Source organism: Protomyctophum bolini (assembly GCF_963924005.1).
Source record: "Protomyctophum bolini genome assembly, chromosome: 15".
NCBI lineage: Eukaryota > Metazoa > Chordata > Actinopteri > Myctophiformes > Myctophidae > Protomyctophum > Protomyctophum bolini.
Genome location: NC_137876.1, coordinates 39,073,518 through 39,096,359, shown reverse-complemented (window position 1 = coordinate 39,096,359; position 22,842 = coordinate 39,073,518). Strand labels below are relative to the sequence as shown.

Genomic DNA, 22,842 nt, shown 5'->3' with positions numbered 1-22,842 from the left:
TTCCTCCCAATTCAGCAAATTCAGAGCGCTTTCTCCCTCTCCCTCTGTGACTTGCAGATAAGGAAATAACTATGGCAACAGCATTAACAGTGTTTCCAGAATCTCCCATTGTTTCCTGTGAGATTAAAAATAATAACAACCAGTAGAGCCATTAGAAATGGAAGTAGCCGACAAAACATTCATTCCAGTCTGTTGTTGAGCTTCTACTCTGCCACTCTGCAGGGAGCGATAAAGTTAGGCTTGTGGCAGCCCCCATCGTATTGTATGCACTGACATGGCTTTTTAGGAGAAGAGATAGCACTTTGCATTGGGATTATATGGATGTTTTGAAATGTTTGTGCTTGAGATTAATAATTGCAAAATATGGTTGGTAGAGATTCATTTGTTGACTAAATTGCTTGACACTACATGTATCCCGAGTGAAAGATACATCCTAATGTTTTGTTTCTTGCTTTCGTTTTTTTCTTTTAGAGAATGTGGTTAAATATACTGTAGATATCTCCATGGCCTATCAAGTAGTATCAAAGAGTTACTATACCTACAGTATGGCATTTCTGAAATTATTTGGGTCTTTAAAGTCTAACCTCTCAGCAACCCATTCACCAAATTAACCCCGGCATCTGTCTGGAATTCTAAGCTGAACCATAATTCACCCTCAAATCCATATTTTGGACACATTTACAAATTTGTTTTGAAATTTGTATATAACAACAATGTTGATTGTTTGTAGATTGGCTATTTTTGCTATTTGAGGTATGAGCACTATGAGGTATATAGAGCTACAGTACATAAGTGGCAATTGTACTAAGTATTGCGCTGCCTTTTATGTGTTTATTTTTTTAGCCTACTGACTCCAGTCCCTACTGCCTTATTATACCCCTTATTACTGACTCCCTAGTCCCTACTGCCTTATGCTCCTTCATTAGCAGTGTCGGGTAAGGATTACTGCTATTAAAAAGTAACTCGTTGCGTTACCAACGATTTGACCCCCCCTCATAGAAAAAACATAGAAAAAAAGAGTGCAGCCTACCGAGTGACCATCATTGTTTACGTAATTGTTGTGGATCTGTGCTGGGCTTCACCAAGGAATTGCATTGACGTTCTCCGCCTTTCGCCAATAAATCCCAATAGTGTGAATACGTCCACGACCGTACTAAAGGTCAACCTCCGTCTTATCTCAATCGAGTTGCACAGGTGCGACAAATTAATGTAATAAAAACAAAACAAGTAATACTGTCAGCCGTGTGTCACACCAAAAGTGGTGACCCATGGAATATCATGATTACGCAAACCACAGAAGGAGCAAGGCATCAGTCACCGATTTTCATGTAACATCCGTGCAAGTCTCTGTTGACAGATACCAGCTTGTCCATTTATCAGGAAACTGCAAATGCGTAGTATGGATTTTCCTTTTCCTTTGTGGCATCATGGAAAGAACAGGGAAATATACTGTAGTCTGTAGGTCTTAAATGTAACAAAGTAACGCCATTATTTTGGAAAAGGTAACTAGTAACCGAGTACTAGCAAAACGAATGTGTTAGGTTACTTCCTTACCCAAAAAAGTATTCTGATTCTCCCAAATATCTTCCCTTATTGTCTTTTTAAGTGGTGCTGTGGTCCTGTTAGTGTCGTAATCAGTTGTTAATCAGTTACAGATGTTCATGCTACATACTGTACATACAGGTACTGTACATAGACACAAAGTAACTTGTAGCCATGGATAGTAGGCCTCACCACTTAAAAATCGGAAAAGACACGCACTCCACATGCACTCAAACACACAAATATACACCATACACACTGATCTATTGAGGGATAACTATAGTGGTCAGGAAGTCAATAATTCAATATTGCATAGAGTCCAGCTATTTGTGGAAGCTGAATTCCATTGTTAATAACAGAAGCAGATAATGAAAGGCCGGCTGAAGTGGCCCAATGGGGACTGTGGTGGAAGCATCGATCACTGCAGGGCACAGTGATAGAAACATTGTCGATTCCATAGCAGGAGCAGGATCGATTACCTTTTGGGAATTTAGGAGGCGTTTATTATTTGAAATTAGAAAATTAAAAGGGCAAGTGAAAACAGATTAGAAACTCTTTGTGCATGGCTTTATCAATTACAAGTGCAGAAATTCAGGGTAATACATTACAATTTCAGTTTGTTCTTCCAAATTGATTTAATTGATCGCCGCTGTTCAGCTCCATTGACCCATATGCTGGCTCATTTTCCAAATGCAGAATCTGGGTTTTCCTCTGGAGTCATCAGAGCTGTGCTGAAATGTGCTACTAAATCTGTGGGACTTCAAAGCTGTTTTTCTCTGCTCTCTTGTCAGGATCATCGCAGATAGCCAACTCCTATCTGCCTCCCCAGGCAAGACTTAGAGCTCTCTATGTTGGTTTGTGGTTAGAGTTCTCACAACCAGCAGCAGCCAGAGTCAACAGGCTCAACAGCACCAGCTAAATACACCCATGAGAGCCGGGCAGAGAGAAAAATATGAAAAAGATATATATAGGAAAAACTGCCCTGAAATCACAAAGAAATGGTTGCAAGCATCAGAAAAGAAGGTAAGATGATGCTGTGTGGAGTGGGCTTCAAATTCTGAATGTCACCAGTGTCATTCATACTGCATCTTTTCAATGGTGAATCTATTTCATTCAGTTTCACCAAAACACAAACTAGATCCTCAGAGAGGGCATGTTGCCATGAACCATTAAGATAATCATTTGACACCCATTATTTTACTGTAATAACTCCTCTTAAAACACCTTTATTATTTTATTAACAGACTCAAATCCAAATTCTGCATCCATTCTGCATTCGAGACACTTTTTCCTTTTGTGTTGCACATCTCTGATGTTCATTTTACAGTCTTGCAACAATCTTGCTGTTATTTATCAGGATTAATTCAAAGAAAGGAGGCCACACAGCATATAGCCACGATTCTAAATAGTGTATTTATCAGGATTTAAAAAACAATAATAATAATCTGATGTCATTAAAAAGGAATGGCTGCTCAGACTTCATTAAAGTGTGATAAGAGCCTAGAGCACATTTCCATGTGCTTTGGTTGTCTGGCGCAATGCCATGCAATTTACATCACTTGCAGCTTGTTGGATAGAGGAGAGGCTGTTAAATGTTACGAAATATATATATATATATATATATCCAATAAACTAGTCAAGCCTCTTCAAGAATATTCTGTCTGTTGAATACAAAATGGTACTGTAAAATCTAGGACAGGAACGTGTGGGTTTGATACATCAATTCAGTTTTCCAGATCGATAAGCAATGCATGGGCGAGCGAGCTTTCATAGCGACAAATGATACCAAAGCAATAATGAACTTTTCCTTGTATGGCAGCTTTGATTGTGATAAGACATTCACCATATTATTAGACAGCTCATTAGCGGCGAACCCACCCCTTCTCTCTCTCTCTCACACACACACACACACACACACACACACACACACACACACACACACACACACACACACACACACACACACACACACACACACACACACACACACACCTTAAATGAGTCTTGTCCTCTGACAGCAGGCCATTGTTCATTGTCCTATATTCTCACAAAGCAAGGTCAATAAGTCTTTCTATGGACATCATATTCACCTCCTCTCCTTCCATGTCCACTAATTGAGGTTGCGCACTGGCTGTGGTGAACTCTGAGACCCGTCAGTTGGCAGCAACATGGTATTGAATTGCACCAGGAGCCAACATCCATCAGTCTGGCAAAATGCTAAATCTCTCAGACCGCACATTTCATTACTTCCCCATCATTAGACCATCCATCCCAACATGGCTAGTTTATACACTTTGTCACACAGCTCTGACATATGACAAATAATGACGTATTTTCATGTCTGTACAGATACTGTATTCTCAGTTGAAAATAATTAGTTTTTGACCTTATGACCAAGTACAAATCGTTTCTTTGAGCATGTGTTCCTACCTACACTACTACCTACACAGTCATAACTACTCACATGCTTGCATTCATTTGTGGCTTTTTGCTTCATTCTCACATTCTTACTTAAATACTCTAGCGCGCACGCACACACACGCACGCACGCACGCGCGCACACGCGCACACACGCACACACACACACACACACACACACACACACACACACACACACACACACACACACACACACACACACACACACACACACACACAAAGCACTGTGTAATGCATGCTCCAAAATACTCCCAAAGCCAATTTTACCATTCATACATTTCTCTAGCATTCATGAATCATCCGTGTACGTGAGTCTGGGGCTGAGGAATCCCTCTTCGGTCCTTCTGAGATTTGACAGTGGAGTGTTGGGGAATTCACCATTATGGTGATGGGAGCTCCTTTCTTGGCTCTGCTTGCTCAATGTCAATGGGAACATTTTAGTATTCCGCCTTCATTCATCTCCTCTTCCAGGATGGCGGCCTGCATGCCCACCTTATTTGCACCTGTGACAAGACCTTTCCTCCCTTTCCTTCCCAGGACTGAATTACACTCTAGCTTCTGCACTCTATTATTTTATTTCTACCTTTCTCCATCTCGAAGTCTCTTCTTCTCCAAACCATTCATGTGAAGCTGAAAGTACAGCATGTCTTTGTCCTGAACATTCTTAACTTCTGCCCCCTGACACTGTACTGTACTATATCTTCCCACCGTTTTGTCTGTCCAGTTCACTCCATGACCACAAGGATGACCTCCGCAAGCGTCTGCAGTACACTACCCACAAACTAGAGATGGTGGAGACGGAGTTCGATTCCACCCGGCAGTACCTGGAAACAGAGCTCCGTCGAGCTCAGGAAGAGCTGGAAAAATTCACAGATAAGCTACTCAGGTTTGTGTAATTCTATTGTTAGACGTGATTTGGTCTGATATCTGACTGTCATTTGGTATAGAGGTGACAGCAAACTTCTGATCAAAGTAGACATAGACATTCTTTCAAAGTATACACTATCAGTATCTAGTTGTATTTACTGGTAATAATGAGGAAATATGTAAGTAAGTAGTAATGGTGAAATAATGGTAAAGATGACCTATTAATTATTTAGCTGGGAGTGGGAACGCCCTGGAACCCCTTAAGGAGCCCATTCCGGACTCATATCTCCCTCAGGTCTTTGTTTTATGATATGTCTTTGTTTTAGGTCTCTGCTGCTACTTTCCATATCTGTCTTGTTAATGGGACTATAAAGGCCAGTTTATCCACACCCTCTGAGGCCTGGTAAAAAGTGATAATACCACATCGGACAGAGAGCTGGAGAAGATAGAATGCCTGTAATAATTCCACTAAATAGAAAGTCAAGGTGCAGGAACAGCTTATTCCATTAAGCTTGCTAATGCATTGGAAGCCAACCAGAGAGAAATGGTGGGTGTGGGGCGGCAGAGAGAGAACAGAAAGAAACAAAGAAAGATTCAAGAGGGTTTATTTGTCACTCATACAATTACAAGTCGGAAGGAAGAAAGAAAGAAAGAAAGAAAGAAATGAAATATTATACTGAAACATAAAGACATCTATTTATGTGTTTTATTATTTATTTGTATGACTTATATGTAGGCCTATTGGTTGTGATGCAAACTAAATTTCCTGATGGGGACAATAAAGACAATCAAATCACCTTGAGTGATAAAAATGAAATAACTTGTATGTGTTCTTTCTTATAGGATACAGAGCAGCTATTCAGCTCTGCAGAGGATCAACACGGACTTGGAGGACAAGATGCAAAGGACGGTGAGCAGAAACCTGCACCAGTGTTTTTCAAAACTTGCAGTACAAACTCGAGTGTTGTCACGATGCATTGTGGACTTTTGCAATTTTCAGTATTTATTATAGTAGGGCTATAGATGATTAATTCATAACGTATTTTGGGTCCCTGGGACACACTAAATGTATATTTTGGATCTCCAGCTGATCTCTCTGATTGGGAACTATTTCAGAATTGCCTGTGAAGCAGATTCCAATTAAAAGCTTTGCTGCTGCACATAAAATTACTGTACTTCTTCTCACAGTAAGATGGAGTGCCATGGTTTTTTCCACCCTAAAACATTATCATCAGGTATTATTATTATATAAGGAGGAAGAATGTACAGTATTTGTTAAAATGTTGTTTTTATGTGGACACGCCCACCAGTTAATTAAGTAGGTTGGTTTTCCTGGTGCGTGATAATGGGTGGTGATCCACCTGAAGTGAAGTCGCACCCACAGCTGTTGTTGTTATATGATAAAGAGGGGATGCTATTGTGATGTCACCATATCACAGTTTTTTTCATTGGTACGTTTGACTGTCAAGGTTTCAGCCTCCAGGAAGAAACCCTAAATACAAAGGGAAGACATCAATGCACATAAGAACCACACCAAGGGGTCTAATGAAGTACTGTCACCTCGTACACAAACACGCACAATCACTGCACTCCAGTCCACACCAATGCAACTGGTGCATTGGTGACACCAACTAAGCAAGTGATATACATTTAGTCTCACACACACACACACACACACACACACACACACACACACACACACACACACACACACACACACACACACACACACACGACTGAATGCAAGGTCTCTTCCTGGCAGAAATGAAATAGGGTATATACAAAAGTACAGATTAGGTTGAAATTTTGGAAAAGGTTGAAAGAGACTGTGACATAGATAGCCTACAAATTAAGCTCAAAGGTGTCGCCACTGCGTGCCTTGCGCGTGCGTGCACACACACGCACTTTTGTGCTAACACATAAATACTCAGACACACACAATCTGCTGATCTGATTAAGTGTTTGGAAGCATGCTGTGACCCTTGGCCTCTGTTGAAAGGGAGCATAATTGGACCCGTGCCAGGTTGGAGTGGGAGAGCTTGTGAGACAAAATATCAATATTTTATGTATAAGCTTGCTCTCCATAAATGCAGTGAACAGTGTTAATTGTGTTCCAGTAGTAGTCATTATCATAATATCAACAAAACATTTACCAGTGATTGTGCGATTACAAAGCCCTTTGTCTCTCCTTTTGATCTCTAACTCCATGTGATCATGCTCTAAGAAGTAATCTAGCATTTGAACATGCCTGTCTAGCAGCACAGCCTCTCTCACACTCTCAAAGCAATTACATGATCAAAGAAGGACGAGCAATCAATGTCCAAAGTGATTGGCCCTACCATGTCTGATTTATGCTTCGCCGTACTACACAACGGTGCCCCGTAACAAAAATAGCTTGTAGATCGGCTATTTTCGATGTGCGACACCATGGTATGACGGGAGCATAAATCAAGCATTAGAAAACGATTACAGGCAGACTGCTACACTGACAACCTCAGCAGCAGCGAGTCCAATCACTTCTGGTAGAGAGGTCCCATTTTATCCTGACCCGTGGCTTTAGGCGATCATCAAAGCAGAAGATGAGCCGCCTGCGCAGAAAGGCCCAGATTTAGGATTTATCTTGATTGAACTGGACCCTAATCTCATCGCAAGTTTGATCCACGTGGTTCGGCTCCTCACCAGCCACACTAATCGAACTGTATGTGAAAATATAACTCAACCTGCAGCTGCAGTAGTTGCAAACATTACAGACAAGAAGTGATTGCCCCACGGTAATTTTGTGGCTTAGGGCTCATAGCATAGCATTGTAGTCTAATGCTACAGTATAGGCTATATGTGTGTATGTCTCTAGTAGTCAACTGCTGGCTTTGGAAGGCATCAAAATGACTTTCCTGTACCTTTCCACTACAGTGACTACACCATATCCAAAGTTGGTAAAACAGCATACAAAATACATGAAACAAATGTGTCAATCAAAGTTAATAGTAAAAAAATAACCTAGACTATATACATGACTGCTACTGTATGCATAAGTACAAGAAAATGTGAATGTATTTCTTTGTGGATTATTCCTTTCCTTTGTGGCTGTTGAATAATTCAACAGCCGTATATGAAATATCTTCAGGAGACAGCCATTTAAAACAATAGTTGTCTTGCAGCGCTTGTTGCATCCCATTATTTGTAGTATTGTAAATGTAATCCTTCTCGCCATGTCATGCGGTGAATAGACGGCAAGCATAAAATACCTTCTCATCATGGATCATTCCTTTCAAAGCATATACACGTACACATGCACACACATCGCTAAATATTCGTGTCATGTGGAATGACTTTGAAAACTGTTGGAATTGTCTGTCTAGCACCAGAGCCTTGATGCAGCTAATCGGTTTTCATGGCACATGACGTTATGGGATTTCTTTAGAGGCGGGCCTCATTGGGATTGCCATTCCTTTTGATGTCATGTCATGCAATGGTATTTCATGGGTCCTTTATAGTGCACAGTTCGGGCCAACCAGGCAGTGACAAAGGCAGCTCCATTCAAATCACGTTTGTATAATTAAATGTTCTAAGATACCTACACTAGAAAGTCGTGATTTTCATATATGGAGACGGCCATATATGGAGCATGCCACAAGGCGTGACAGACTGACAGCCATATGTGGCGTGACGTGTCACGAGGCGTCACGGACTGACGGACATATATGGAGGCTTGACGGACGGATCGACTGGTTTTGCAGGTTTTCATAGTAATCTGCAACCTTCGGTCACAATAATTATCCATGGATGTGATATGAACCTGCTCTGACTCCATACTGTACGATATGGAGTTAAACACAGTCAACCAGGTTGACTGTGTTTAACTCCACTCCCAATAATCATTGAAATGTTGCACAAATGTTTTGGGCAAGACGCCCTTTTTCAGCAAGCCGAAAGGACACTGAATTCCACATAAATACCACCTCTAAAACAAAGAAAAGAAAATAAGTTCTAAATGGACCCTTACACATCCAAATAGACCCTTACAGTCTGTATAACTCTGGGAGTGTACAAATGGAACCAAATGGACCTTGCAGCCACAGGTCCATTTCTTACTCTTAAGAGTTATGGGGGTCTTTGAAATGTTTGAGAACCACTGGATCAGAATAGAATAGAAAACAAAGGAGTTAGCGAATAAATTGGCATGGCTCAGTGCAGAAGTTGGATGGTTTCCCAGCAACACCAGTGAATGAAATAATTACGGAGACCTGAGGCCCTGCAGCATTTGTTATTGTGGTTCTGAAGTCACATACATCCCACAAGGACCAAACTAACAGCCAAATAGCAGATAATGACTTCCTCATACATGGCCACTGCCCACTGGTGTGAATGGTGTTAGACGGATAATGTCCCTAGTGAATGCAGGACCTGTGTTGGGAAAGGAGTTTCGTGTGTGTGTGTGTGTGTGTGTGTGTGTGTGTGTGTGTGTGTGTGTGTGTGCGTGCGTGCGTGCGTCTCTTTGTCACAACTAGATTTGCTCATCAGTAAAAAGCTCTTCAATGGTAAGTGCAAAGGACACGTGGGAGAGTAGCATCATTGTGATTAATTTACTTTGGCCATGATGCGTACTTGATGATGAAGTCTGTGAATATTATACTAACCACTTTCAACCTGGCATACCTATTTTGGGCTCGACATTATAGGCACACACATTTGATTTAGTTTTTTATCCCGGGATCCACATAGGAACAGCGTGGCTTCAACGTGGATCTCAGACCACCTATTCAATTCAATGAAACTTGCTCACCCAGCGCATGCTCCACCGGAAATGCACATTACTTCAGTGTACGGGCAACAGAATTTGGTGCCCGAATGCGGAAGGTTTGAGCACCAAGCGTGTGCAGTGCACTATGGGTTCAGGCGATAGAAGCATCCGCAGTTCCGCATATGGTCAGCTTTTTCTAAAGACTGTAATAGATTACACAAGATTTAGAAATCAACACTGTGGTGGTTATCTGGCTATCTCCAGAGTTCTAGGTTCAACATCCAATGTTTTGGGGCTGTTTTACCACACTAGAAGACATCTGGAGTTTACCGCTTTTTTCCCTCTGTGAACCAACGCTCAGTAATTGGATCTTATGGGATTTGGGCTCCATTTGTTGTCCAGTGAAGAGGCAGCACCTCCAGCAGCCTAAATTAAACAGTTTGGCCCTTTCTTAGAAATATTCTCACACACTAATACACTAATGCATAATTCAAGCCGATGGATCAAGCCTTTGCTGGTTGAACCGAGATACAAAGGTTTGATCTTAGGCCATGACTAATGCTAGTGTTACTAGTACATACCACGTGGCAATTTCAGCAACTTCTGATTCTCTTGTAAACTTGAGTTTCAAGTGTTTCTGTGAGTAATAGCTGGATGAATAAACAGGCAGAGAGACACTAATGGACATAAATGGTGGACACAGAAACATGAGTTCTGGGTTGTGAAATCAATAGCCCTTCTCATTCACTGGATCCAACTACGAACAATTGATAGCATGATGAAATCCCTGCATATAAATTTCCCCTGCTGCCTTTGACATTATGCCTGGCCTAAGTGATAACAATATCTTAATGACAACCTGTGCACTGTGTATGAGTGAGGAAATAGTAAAGATTTGTGTGCTTAGCAATGACTCATCTCTCCTTTCCGTAACACATTAATTAAAACCATATCTCCCCCTTTTTTAAATACATAGCATGATAATGGTCATCATTACAATCCTATCTAGATTGGCCATGCTCATTTTAATCTATAGGAGCTCAAGACGCAGTGTTTCCAATTTGGCATTTATTTATGTCCTGGAGAGGTTTGATCGGTAAAATTAGTGATACACCAATGTATCGATCCACATATCGGTATCGGACGATATCACTGTTATCGGTCAATATCGGTACCGGCTAATAAAATTGACATTAACCGATGGCAGTAGCCGATATTTATCTGTTGTTGATAAGATTCTGAACATTAATTTCTTGTATTGAAGATGTATTTGTTTCCCTGGCACAAAAGGGGGAAATAAAAACAACAAAAACGAAATACCGTTAATTCATCATAACAAATAGGAAATTAATTTCATGTAAAGTTCAATTTTACATGATTGTTTACAGGTATAGTATAAGAAAACACTACTGTACGTTCGACAAAGAAGCAAACAAAACGTGTGGTGCACTGACTGGACTGGATCATATTGCAGTCACACCCACCATCAACACTGCAATATGAGCAGAGGTTTCAGAGTAATGGGCCAGGGAAAGATTGCCAAGGACTGGCTTGCCTTGAGAGCTGATTAATGAGTCCCTCACAGAATTAGATTTGAATATCAATGTTGGCCTATTGCTTAAACTGACATTAATTGCCACGTATTATATTGGCCCTGCGCCTCCTGTATTTCAAAAACAATCACCGCCATTGAAAGATTATAGAGAAGAGAGGTGGGTGGCTGAGCATGGACTCTGTGCTGTATCAGTCGTCTGGTGCTGGTGGTGCTTTGTGACTAATACGGAGCTGGAAAGGGAGGAGTGTGTGTGTGTGTGTGTGTGTGTGTGTGTGTGTGTGTGTGCGTGTGCGTGTGTGTGTGTGTGAGAGAGAGAATGCAGAGAAGAAATAAGATTAGTTAAAATCTATGTTGCCTCTTCATCTTCTTAGTTATCTTTCATTTGTTTCATTTAAAAATGACTGGAATTTCTACACACACACACACACACACACACACACACACACACACACACACACACACACACACACACACACACACACACACACACACACAGTCTGCCAGAGTAATTGATTTGATATGAGCTCTGTCAACTGTAATCTTTTTTTAATTAAGACCTGCTGCTAGCAAAGGCCTCAAAATGATATTGACTGTGTGTGTGTGTGTGTGTGTGTGTGTGTGTGTGTGTGTGTGTGTGTGTCTCTCTCTCTTGCTTGTTATTCCTCCTCCCTATCATCTAATTGTCTTGTATTGCTCCTCCAACTTTTCCTTCCCTCATCCTTCTCTCTTTATCTCGACACTTCCTCTCCTCACCCTGTACCTCCAAATGCTCTTATCGCCTGCTCTCCTCTTCCTCCCTCGCCCACCGCCTTGTCCTCATTGATTCTCTTTCCCATTCCCCACCACTGCCTGTGTGGCAGTCGCAGCACCATGACGAGGAGAAGAGGGCCCTCAGCCGAGAGATCATTGTCCTCAACAACCACCTCATGGAGGCCAAGATCACCATCGATAAACTCAGAGAGGACAACGTGAGTATGAGCCAAATCAAGTCTCATGTCACTTGAGACAAGTCAAAGTCAAGTCCATGTCAATGCACACTTTGGTGACATTTGAGCACCTACTGTACTTGTACTAGATTCTCAAAATGAAAACTTGATGGTAATACAGTAAATTATCCAAGATGCAAACTCGATTTTTCTGTTTGACCTTGAGTACCTTGCAATCAATGGGCATCCTCAGGGACCACCACAAGATTTAGATGGGGCCTCATTTCAGGGGCCTATGGGAACCTGTAGTGCCACCCCCTTTTCCTTGATGTGATTTCACGTCTATAACCCTATCTGATCAATGGGGCATTATGGCAATTTGTGCAAATGCAGCCATTGATTGAGGTCAAAGTTCAATCATAGCGGGAGGAGAGGTCAGGCCTCTGAGCAGGAAGCTACCCACTCTTTGAATTGAATTGTGGTCTATAACATGGAATAAAGCAAATATAGGCTGAGGCTATAAGGAACAGGTCTCAGACTAAACTAGGAAAGCTAAATGTGTTGCTCTAGTCTACACAATGTTGACAGCACGTAACAAGTGTTAGTTCGAGTATGCTCGACAGCCCCTGTTTGATGCCAGGCCACAAGAAACTCATCGATTTACATGTACTGTAGATATTTAGACAGCAGAAGGGGCAGCCACATTCAATTCCCTGTCATTTCACTTTCACTAGAGATATTTGATTAAAAGCCGACAAGCTCGCATCCGACACAACCAGAAAAAACCCACAGGGCTTTAGCAGATTTTCCCGAAGGCTTCCCCCTCAGCACAACTGACATGACAATGACAAAGTGAGAGGCAGGAGTTCTATTTGTGTTGACTGTAAAAGGCCTCAGGGGTCTCAGATGTAGCCTGGCGGCAGGCAATTTTTTTTTGCCAACGGCTGATTCGGTCTGGCTTATTAGCCAGGCTATCTCAGATGTCCCCTGGCAAAAAATAAGAAAAGAGAAAGAAAATGAAAAATGTCCCCGTTAACTAGCAGGGAAAATTAGCCCGTCAAAGAGAAAGGCTTTGATGTCTCTGTAAGTCTTGTCAACAGTAACTGAATTAGCAGAGAAGAGAGGGAGCAGGGCAGACCAGGCAAATTCATAATAAGGTACATATGAAGACGGAGGAGAAAAAACACCAATAAAGCACCATATGACAATGATAAACCATCCTTTACAGAAATGTACTGTATTGCACCCCACAGAGGCAACATTCTCCAGTCCAGTCTATCAAATAGCTTTCAAAACATTAAAAGGAAATCCACTCGCAAAACTCTCCACCATATCCTGATGTGCTTGACCTTAACACATGCTACATATAGTAGAGCCTCGCTCATCACTGCACCTCAATACACTGCCACAGGCTCAGAGCACTATGCTCCTTCCTATGGATTCTACTTTCTACAAACACCTTGAATCACCTGAGAATAGAGAGAGAGAGAGAGAGAGAGAGAGAGAGAGAGAGAGAGAGAGAGAGAGAGAGAGAGAGAGAGAGAGAGAGAGAGAGAGAGAGATGGGCTAATTAGCCTGGAGGCTGCAGACAACTGTAATGACATTAGCATAGAACTAGAGACAAAATACAGTACAAGTGAAGAAGTTGTGTGGAGTTAATAAGACACTGCATACCATACCACTGCATAACACTGCATCTCCAGAGGGCCCAGGGGAGCTTAAAGAGTGAAAACAAGCCGTTTGATTGATTTATATCACCTTCAATATATGAGTTTGTTCCATTGATTATGGAGCTATGCTGTCCTTAAGTGGTCTTACTGTAGCTTCATGGAGCATCTGTAACTTCATGGGGGGGCTCTAGTCTCTACCTAACTGTATTCTAAAGCGCCAACTTCTTTCCTTAATTTAAACGTATTCGCTTAGAGATGTTCAAACTAATTATTATCTCTCTAACTAGGATAAGGGGTTAATACTCTGGGGCCCCTTTTCCACCGGTTGGGAACCGGTTTAGTTCATTTTGATTCTTAGTTCATGAGCCGACTTCTAAAATGTGAACGTTAATTATGAATTGAGTGGGCAAAACCATATCTATATTCAATTGTTTATACTAGGATCAATATAAGTAAATTAATATATGAGAACCCTTCCACAGTAGTAGCTTTTTCATATTCATGGTGAAAACTATTAATTTCATTTTTACCTATTCACCTATCGCGTATGTATCACGGTGAAAATAACAAAATGTGATAAATATGAAAAAATCTGACCCGTCTGAAGTGAGTGGTGCTGTACTGTACTTGTGCTGTACGTACTGTAGGCTACTGTACTGTACTGTACAAACCCTCCTTCCTGGCCTGTGTGTGTCTGTGTATTAGGCTATCAGCAATCTGAGAATCCCATCGTCAAATATTCGGGAAAACAGCGCCTCCGCTGTTGTAGGCAACAGTCTGTCTTGAGAGACTAGGCTATCAGGGACAGACCCAGGGACACAGCCACACACATAGCTGTCTATAGGAGTGGTTGCACCACTCAAAAGCTACTACTGTGGAAGGCTTATCATATATGAATTGACTTATATTTAATATTAGGTATGGTTTTGTAAACTCAATTCATAATTAACGTTCCACGGTCTGGCTCATGGACTAAAAACCAAAAAGAACTGAACCAGTTCCCAACCGGTGGAAAAGGGGCCTGAGTGCCTTGTGCAAGGGCACCTTGAGGGTGGCTGGCTGTTGATGGCAAGGGTACTACTTTTTGACATACAAGTTTGACGTGAACTTGGTGATGGATGATCTTTCTTGCTCTTCCAGGACCTGTACAGGAAGGACTGCAACCTGGCAGCCCAGCTGTTACAATGCTCCAAGTCTCAACACAGAGCGCACAAAATGTCTGAGGTGAGTTCTCTTATAATGGGTGATTCGTACTTAGTTGTGCACCGGTGTCACGGACCAGAAATAGACCTTTTCAGTGCAGGACACGGTGTGCAGCCAAGTATGAATCAGGCATGACACTGCTGCACTGGGGGCATCAATGGTGGAAAAGGTACTCACATTTCTTACTTAAGTAAAAGTATTAATACTGCAATGTAGAAATACAAGTAAAAATCCAGAATTCAAAATGTAGTTACTTTCCACCACTGGAAGGCATCAATGTAATGATATTAGTACAGATACAGTAATGAATGAATTAAGCACTACCCCAGACTAAGTCTGGGAGACGGTTTGGGTCGCAAATTACTGTACATGTATTTGTTTGCCAAGTAACAGACAATGATTATAAATGTTCTTATGGTTGTACAGTTAAATACAATTATGTTCCTATTCTGGAAACAATATTATCCCTTCATTGCAAAGAGGTTAGATTAGCATTAACTGTCTGAGGGAGTTCTTAGAGGGTCAGTCACAGTGTCTCTTATTTCAGACTAATGACTGTATCAAGTACTGTCTGACTGGAGTCCTGACACTGCACATTCTGAATGGATGAAAGTGACTAATTAGGTTTTAGAGAACACACACAAAAGACACAAAATGAGATGCGGGAGATGAGGGACAAAGCAATATCATTTGTTTCAATCAAAAATGTGTGGCCATAATGAATGGAATTATGTAAATTGTAGTTTGATATCTCTGCTGTGGGGCAGAAACCAGCTAACTCCAAAATTAAAATATTTCAGGAAAAGAACAAACTAAATATAGAGATATTGCTTGTTCTGTGATCTTGATGAAATTGAAAACGTTCAAAAGTTCACTTTTTGTTTTACTGCTCTAAATATGACACAAGGGATATTTTGGTTAATAAGATGTCTTCTATCTGTGGGGATTTTCTAGATTTAAATGACTATGTAAAAATGGAGATATTTTTTGCCAAAGGGACTTTTGTTGTGGCAGATCTTATTTGTCAAGCTTGGGAAAGAAGACAGAGTACTCTGTATAAATCTGAGTTGTAATGTAATGAATTATGTAAGGTAAACATGCTGTAAATTAAATTGTGAAATGGTGTCTTATAAACCCATGAGGGTTGGGCACATTGTGTGCAGGACACGAAAATAAATAAACAATCAATCAATCAAAAAGAATATACTGTAGCATTTTCAGGAAATTAATTTAATGCTGCCTCATAAAAGTTAGTATTGTGCCTTTATATATTTTCAGATACAATAAAAAACAGTAAATTGTAGTAGCAATACCAAGCACTTTGAATTAAGTGCTGCAAACACAATTATCAATATCCTGATCAATGTTGGCAAACCTTGCATGAATGGCAAAAGTAAGCACGCAGTATTGCTGTATGGCTTTCCATGAATTAATACAGCAGAGCTACAGAATATGTGATAGTAGGTTAATTAAGATGCATGTTAGATATCAATCATTGCTGAGCTAGCTTGTTTGGGAACACATAGATGGCGAATCGAGTCACGTGTTCTTACCCTGCAGCCTCACCTACTTTCCTCCTCTATTCCCTCCGGGAGAGGCAATGCTAAAAATAGCTCTGACTTCAAACATGGTGGTTATTTTATGCCAAGGCAAGCTTCTATTTCTTAACAAAGCTAAGTCAGTATTTCATCTTTTTCCATTCCCAGCTGGCGGCCCAGAGCCCTGGTTTAATTTGAATCTAAGCCATTCCCCGTGGAGATGATGTGTGTTTGATGGTAAAGAGAAGAAAGCAGAGAGAGACAGAGAAAGAGACACAGAGAGAGAGAGAGAGAGAGAGAGAGAGAGAGAGAGAGAGAGAGAGAGAGAGAGAGAGAGAGAGAGAGAGAGAGAGAGAGAGAGAGAGAGCACGTGATAGATAAGGAGAGGTGAAAGATTGAATGAGGGATGTGTTATTGTTGCAGTAACCCAATGATAGAAAGAGTGAGTGAATGAGTGACCTCTGACCTAGACAAAGAGGGACCAGTAGTATCTAATTGACAAGAATACTTTTTCAGACTAGTTTTATCAGTGGACATATTTCACGCGTGTGTATGCGAGCCGTGTGTGCATACTATGCTTGCATATGTGCATACTGTGTAGGCAGAGAGAAAATGTATACATGCCAAAGTTATTATGAGTTCAACAGCTGCTGAGCTCCATTGAGCTGTGAGCTTTGTACAATTTTCAATTATGTTAGTTCATGTAGCCTTTCAAATATTTTGAGTGTGATGAATACAGAATGTCTACTGTATGATAATGCATATACCGCAGGTACAGGTAGGTTGATTTCAAAGTGTGTATTAAAAATCACACCCGTGTGAAGTGAGGGGCACTCTTATCATCGTACATCATCAGAAACATGACGTAAATTCTCCATTCATTGTCAATGGGAATTTAATGTTTGTGTAAGATGTAAATCTACACTAATAGCTGAATATAGGACAATGTTCTTTGCAAGATAAGTAAACTAACAATGTGGGAGAACAGTAACGTTAAGAATTGCACTAAAAATACCATCAACGCAGAGGAAGAAGGTACAAAAAAGTGTGAAGGAGACTGTAGCTGATTGTAGAAATAATGAATACAACACTTTTCATGCATCCTTCTATAGCTTATAAACAGAAGGCTCTACTGGTACATAAGCTGAGGAATGTCCCACTCAGCAGTTGCACTGAAACACCAAATAGCTTCTGTTAAAATGATTTTTAATCTGCTAGAGTGACATTTCGAGCAACAAGGCTCTCCCACAGATTTCTCAACAGACTAGATTGTAGAAGTCTGAGGAAGAGCCTTACTGATCGAAACGTCTGTCTAGCAGATTAAAAATCCTTTTAACAGAAGCTGTTTTGTGTGCAGGTGTTTGTGTTTCAACTAGGTATTTCTTGATCCATAACCCATCTGATTTGATTTTGAGATGGGCATGTTTTTTGTTTTGTTTTGTTTTCCTCTCAGCACTTGCAACATTGTTGGACCTTTCACAATAGTTACCACTCCACAGTACACCTCAATCTTTTAAAACCATACTCATCTGTATCATCATCTCATTATTTCACCTCTCTTTCTGATTGCCTGTCTTTCTATCTCTCACCCTCTCAGCTGCCAGTGGATTTCCAAGAACGTGTCAGTTCTCATATGGAGAAACATAATTGTGGCAGCGGGGCCACCATGGCGATGTGCCACTCATACGCAGATGCCGTGCCCACATCTGTAATCGCTAAGGTGCTGGAAAAGCCTGAAGCAGGAAGCAGTAGTCCGGTGACGCGTACTCCCAGCCCACAGCCACGGGACGGGGACTTTCGGTCTGGAGCGGGAAGCACTGACCACCTCAATCGCCGCATTTCATACAAGAGCTCCGACTTGTACAGCAGCGACACGGCCCTCTACTGCCCCGAACGGTGGCAGGACATCGAACGCAGACAAAGCGTGGACCTTCATGCCCAGCTCCATGCCCAGAACTCCACCGATAGCAACCCCAATGAGGAGGCCTACCACTCGGGGAGTTTCTCCCCCCAAGAGCCAGCCTCCTCCTTCCACAACCAAGATGAGTTTGGCACCGGGTCCCTTCCTGCCTCCAGTTCCTATTCCAGCTTCAGCCTGGCATCAGATGAGAAAGGGGGAGTTAGTGGAGGTTGTGGGCGTACTGCCAGCAGTACCTTATCCTCTTCCCATCAGGCTCTATATATGGACTGGCGAGACAGTGGGAGCGGGGACTATGAGCATAAAAGCATGTCTTCTTATGATAAAGACAGCCCGTGCTTCCCCAAGTCCCACAGCATCCAGCACATGGTTGCTCCCAGGAGCCCACAAAAGGGCAACTCACCAGCGTACACACGGACGGCGTCCTGCTTCAGTGAGCCATACCATTCCAGCAGCCCTCGTTTGGCCTCTTCTCACAGCATGGGCTCAACCTCAGGGTCATCCCAAGCGTGTGGCGGAGCTGCGAACAGCGGTGGCAGCGTCCAGGTCCCCGAGGACGAGCTGAGTGGCCGCTGGAGACAGCTGAGTGTGGAAGACATCAACTCGTTCTCGTCTTCCTACCGCAACGTCAGAGGATGCGTTTCTCCCTACAGTATCTCGGAACGGCACTTCGCCATGGGCCCCTCCAGCAAGGCCAAAGTGGGGCCCCTCTACAGCAGCTTCCAGGAGGGAGATGACGTCTTCCACAGCCGCGTGCTCGACCAGTGTTTCGCCATGGGCACTTCTTCACCTAATCTCACCCCAAGTCCCAAGCACCCAGGTCATGGGCTCCGTAAGCAGGAGAAAACCCTGGCGCTGTACAGGGCCAAGGCTGACAGCCAGGACTCGGAGTGCAGTCTTTTCCTCTCAGGAAGTTCGAAAGAGAAGGAGACTGGGGGGGCTGCAGCAGCGGGGGGGAGCAGTAAGAAGGACTATGTCAACCTGAGTGCAGACAGCTCCGCTGAGTCCTTACACCAAAGCTCACTAGAAGCCTCCAGTCTCCAACACTACCCCTGTCCCAGGCCAAGTTCCCGTCCTCGCCCCAGTTCCAGTTCTGCAGTCAGCCTCGGACCCGCACTCCCAAAGAAGACCTCTCCAAGATACCAAAAATTTGGCAGCACGGGACTGACGAGGAAGGACAGTCTGACCAAGGCACAGCTGTATGGCACACTGCTGAACTAAGTGGATAAAACAGAGCTCTAAGTTGTATGCACATTGCATGGTAATGATTCCTTACCCTACTGTATTGTGCTGTACTGTATGTCTTCAAAGTTCCCCTGAAGCAAACACATGATGGAGTGTCAAGATGTTTTTGTTTTATGTATACTAGCCAAGGCACGTTTTCGTTACAGTCTGCAATGCAACACTGTAGTTTTGTTTCTCTATTGAGGTATTTATGTCATGAGAAATTGTAGCTATCTGAGAGACCAGCTGTTATATATATTTTTTATGTTACTTTATACAGTTTAGAGCCATTGGGATGACCCTACATTACATTTATCTAAATAAACAATTAATGAACAGCTAATTAAACACAGCAACGTAAATGTAATCTGTCAGGTAAAACAGCAAAAGACCATTAACCACCTAATGCTGAATCGCCGATCTTCAGGCTCTGGATACGATGCGTTTTGAGCTTGTGGATCAGTTACTTTTGAATAATTTAATTAAAATACTTTAGAACATTTGGCCTGTGCTCAAAATTAGTATGCAAGGTTGAAAGTGGTTAATTCCTGCTCTAATGGATAGAGTATGGATAATGGAGTAGGTATGGACCTGTGTAATGGTGTGGCACAGAACCTCCCAAGCAAGTTACTTTTCTACACACCCCACTATCTAGACTTAATTAACATGATGTACAGAGGACATTATGTGTAGAGGGCCCTGCTGACTAGAGGCTGTTAAATACTCATTTCCACTCTTTTCTCTTGAACAGAAATGCATGCCATGTAATGCATATATACAGTATATATAAGCTGGGGGGAAAAAAACATATCCAGCTAAATTGTTTCTCAACTTGGGGTATTGATTCCTCCAGCTTCCAAACATGTCCACATTAGTAAAAGTCAGAAAATGCACATTTTATTGATATAGAATATCTATAACGGCAAGATGTGTTTCTGATTGCAGTGATCTCACAGGGAATTCTGGCAATTAAAAACTCTCAGTGTTGAAATAAATGCATTGAAGTGGACAATACGATTCCAATTCTTATTAGATATTCTAATGGTACAAACTTCAAATGTTTATTCAGACAATGGCCAATTGACAAAATGATTCACAGTGTGTGGATGTTAAAGATTACTGTTTGGCGTTCTCTTGTGTTGAATTCAATAGACGAGGCTATATTGTATACTTAAATCATACCAGGACACTAGTGTATTTGCCTTAATTCTGAATGGACCTGGATTCTGTTGAACATCTGATAATGGTGTGTACATACTGTATTATCTACAGTAAGTGTTACTGTACTATATGAACATACAGTACACAGCACTACAGTACATAATGTTATTATTGTGGTCGGGTGTGCAATCTAGGAACCAATTAGTTAAAGAAAGTGGAAAAACTATATTTCTTCCCTTTGATTTCTACATTGATATTTCACTTGGTGACACTGCTGTATTAAACCAAATGCATCGATTTGTTCTTAAATTGGACAATTCTGTGCAAGCAAGGAGAAGTACAACATATGCACATTCAGGTTAAGGGGAAGTTATTCAAAGGGGACTGCTCACACTTAGTAACCAAGTGCTCATGGAAGTCATTACACATCATTTGGTTTAACAGTACAGATCAGTAGATTTACACAAAGTTTGTCACTGTTTTATCTTTAAACAGAACAGTAAAATAAATGTTTCCATTTTCCACTTTCTCATGTACCCTGTCCTGTGTAGTAATTATCTCTGCATACCTCTAGGGGTATACGTAGCCCCATTTGGGAAACACTGGCGAATGTGACGCCGTGTGAGCTTGTGGATCTGCTATTTTCAATCCATGATGAAATCGTTGTATGACGGAGCTTAAATTAGTCATATTCTCGCCATCCCCGCTGGGGGTGAGACAAAATAAGGTCCCACACACGCTGTGCTAAATGAAGCGCTCCTCTCCTCTCACTGTGTTTAGCCTCTGCAATGAGGTTTGATCAGCTGCCCTGACCTCAGGCTCATTGTTACTGTAGTACATGGACCATCTGGAGGGACTGGGACACCTGCTGGCTGCTACTGTTGCTGGCACAGAGGACGAAGGGACAATGATTAATTGCTGGGTAGATCGAAAGTGTAGAACTTTTTCTTTCCTTTGCTGCCTGGCTAGCTCTACGGATCTGAGCGGAATGGTGGCAAATGAAATCTAGTAGTCTAGTAGTCACGCTTAGATGTTTGGAACATTTTGCTTCTACCTTTCCCATTCCTGCAGATCTGGGCAGATCTGGGCTGTTTCTAATATTTTAAAGGATCATACCAGGGTCTGGCATGTTTGAATTCCACTCATCATATTCAGTGCCGAGCATTTGTTTGGTCTTCGAGGAGGCCAATGTTTTCCATTCATTTCAGTAATGTATCAAAATTACAGGGACTTGAAACTTGGTTGACATAGATAATCCAACAAACAATATATTTGTCATGTTATTGTGTTTTAATGGATTTTCCCTGGAGAAAAGTCCATGACATCTCACCCACAGTGTTATGTTGAGCCAACATTGACTCAATTATTCAGGTACCGTATGTTTATGTACGATATATGACCGAAGCTGTAGACAACGATTATGTTTAGACGGTATGGTCCTTTAACCTGCATCTCTTCCATAGGAACATGCTTATGAAGGAAACAGTGACACACTTAGGCATTATATAAATGTACAGAAATCAAGGGGGTATAGTGATGACTTGAAGAGAAATGCTGTACAGAGTACTGTATATACAATATGGTCGCCCACTGACAAAGTACTTTTGTTATAGATGTAATGTTTAAGAGGAGATAAGAGTCTATACCTACATGATTGATAAGACTATTTTCTATTCAGTTCAATCAATTGATGTTCTATTGATCTAATGTTCCGATCCTGACTGAGGAAGTTGAAGCTGTTCTGTCCTGTTCTACCTCTGGCCTTTATTCCAGGAGCAACAGGCCAGGTCTGTCAACATGTCTGTCCAATGCATGGTTATATATTTTTGCTGTATGTTTATTTACTTAAAAATAAATATGGGTGTTGGGCAATACCTCACAGGCTTCTATGATGTTATTTTCCATGACTTATACATTTTCAACAAGTTGGTAAGAAAGGTTGAATTAAAACTACCAATACACTGTGGCTGATTGAAATGTTGGAAGTGAAAGAAGATGCACTGACACACACACACACACACACACACACACACACACACACACCCCCACACACACACA

At 41.7% G+C, this 22,842-nt stretch overlaps 1 protein-coding gene across 1 annotated transcript; it reads left to right on the top strand.

Moving 5' to 3' along the window:
* Window positions 1–2,494: 2,494 nt before the first annotated feature.
* On the top strand, window positions 2,495–19,620 carry begain (brain-enriched guanylate kinase-associated; the record flags this gene model as incomplete). The annotated part of the gene is made up of 6 exons (XM_080783315.1): window positions 2,495–2,565; window positions 4,706–4,867; window positions 5,692–5,758; window positions 12,005–12,112; window positions 14,881–14,964; window positions 18,079–19,620. The coding sequence occupies 6 exons, from the start codon at window positions 2,495–2,497 to the stop codon at window positions 19,618–19,620; spliced, it is 2,034 nt and encodes a 677-aa protein (XP_080639441.1).
* Between the last annotated feature and the right edge of the window lie 3,222 nt (window positions 19,621–22,842).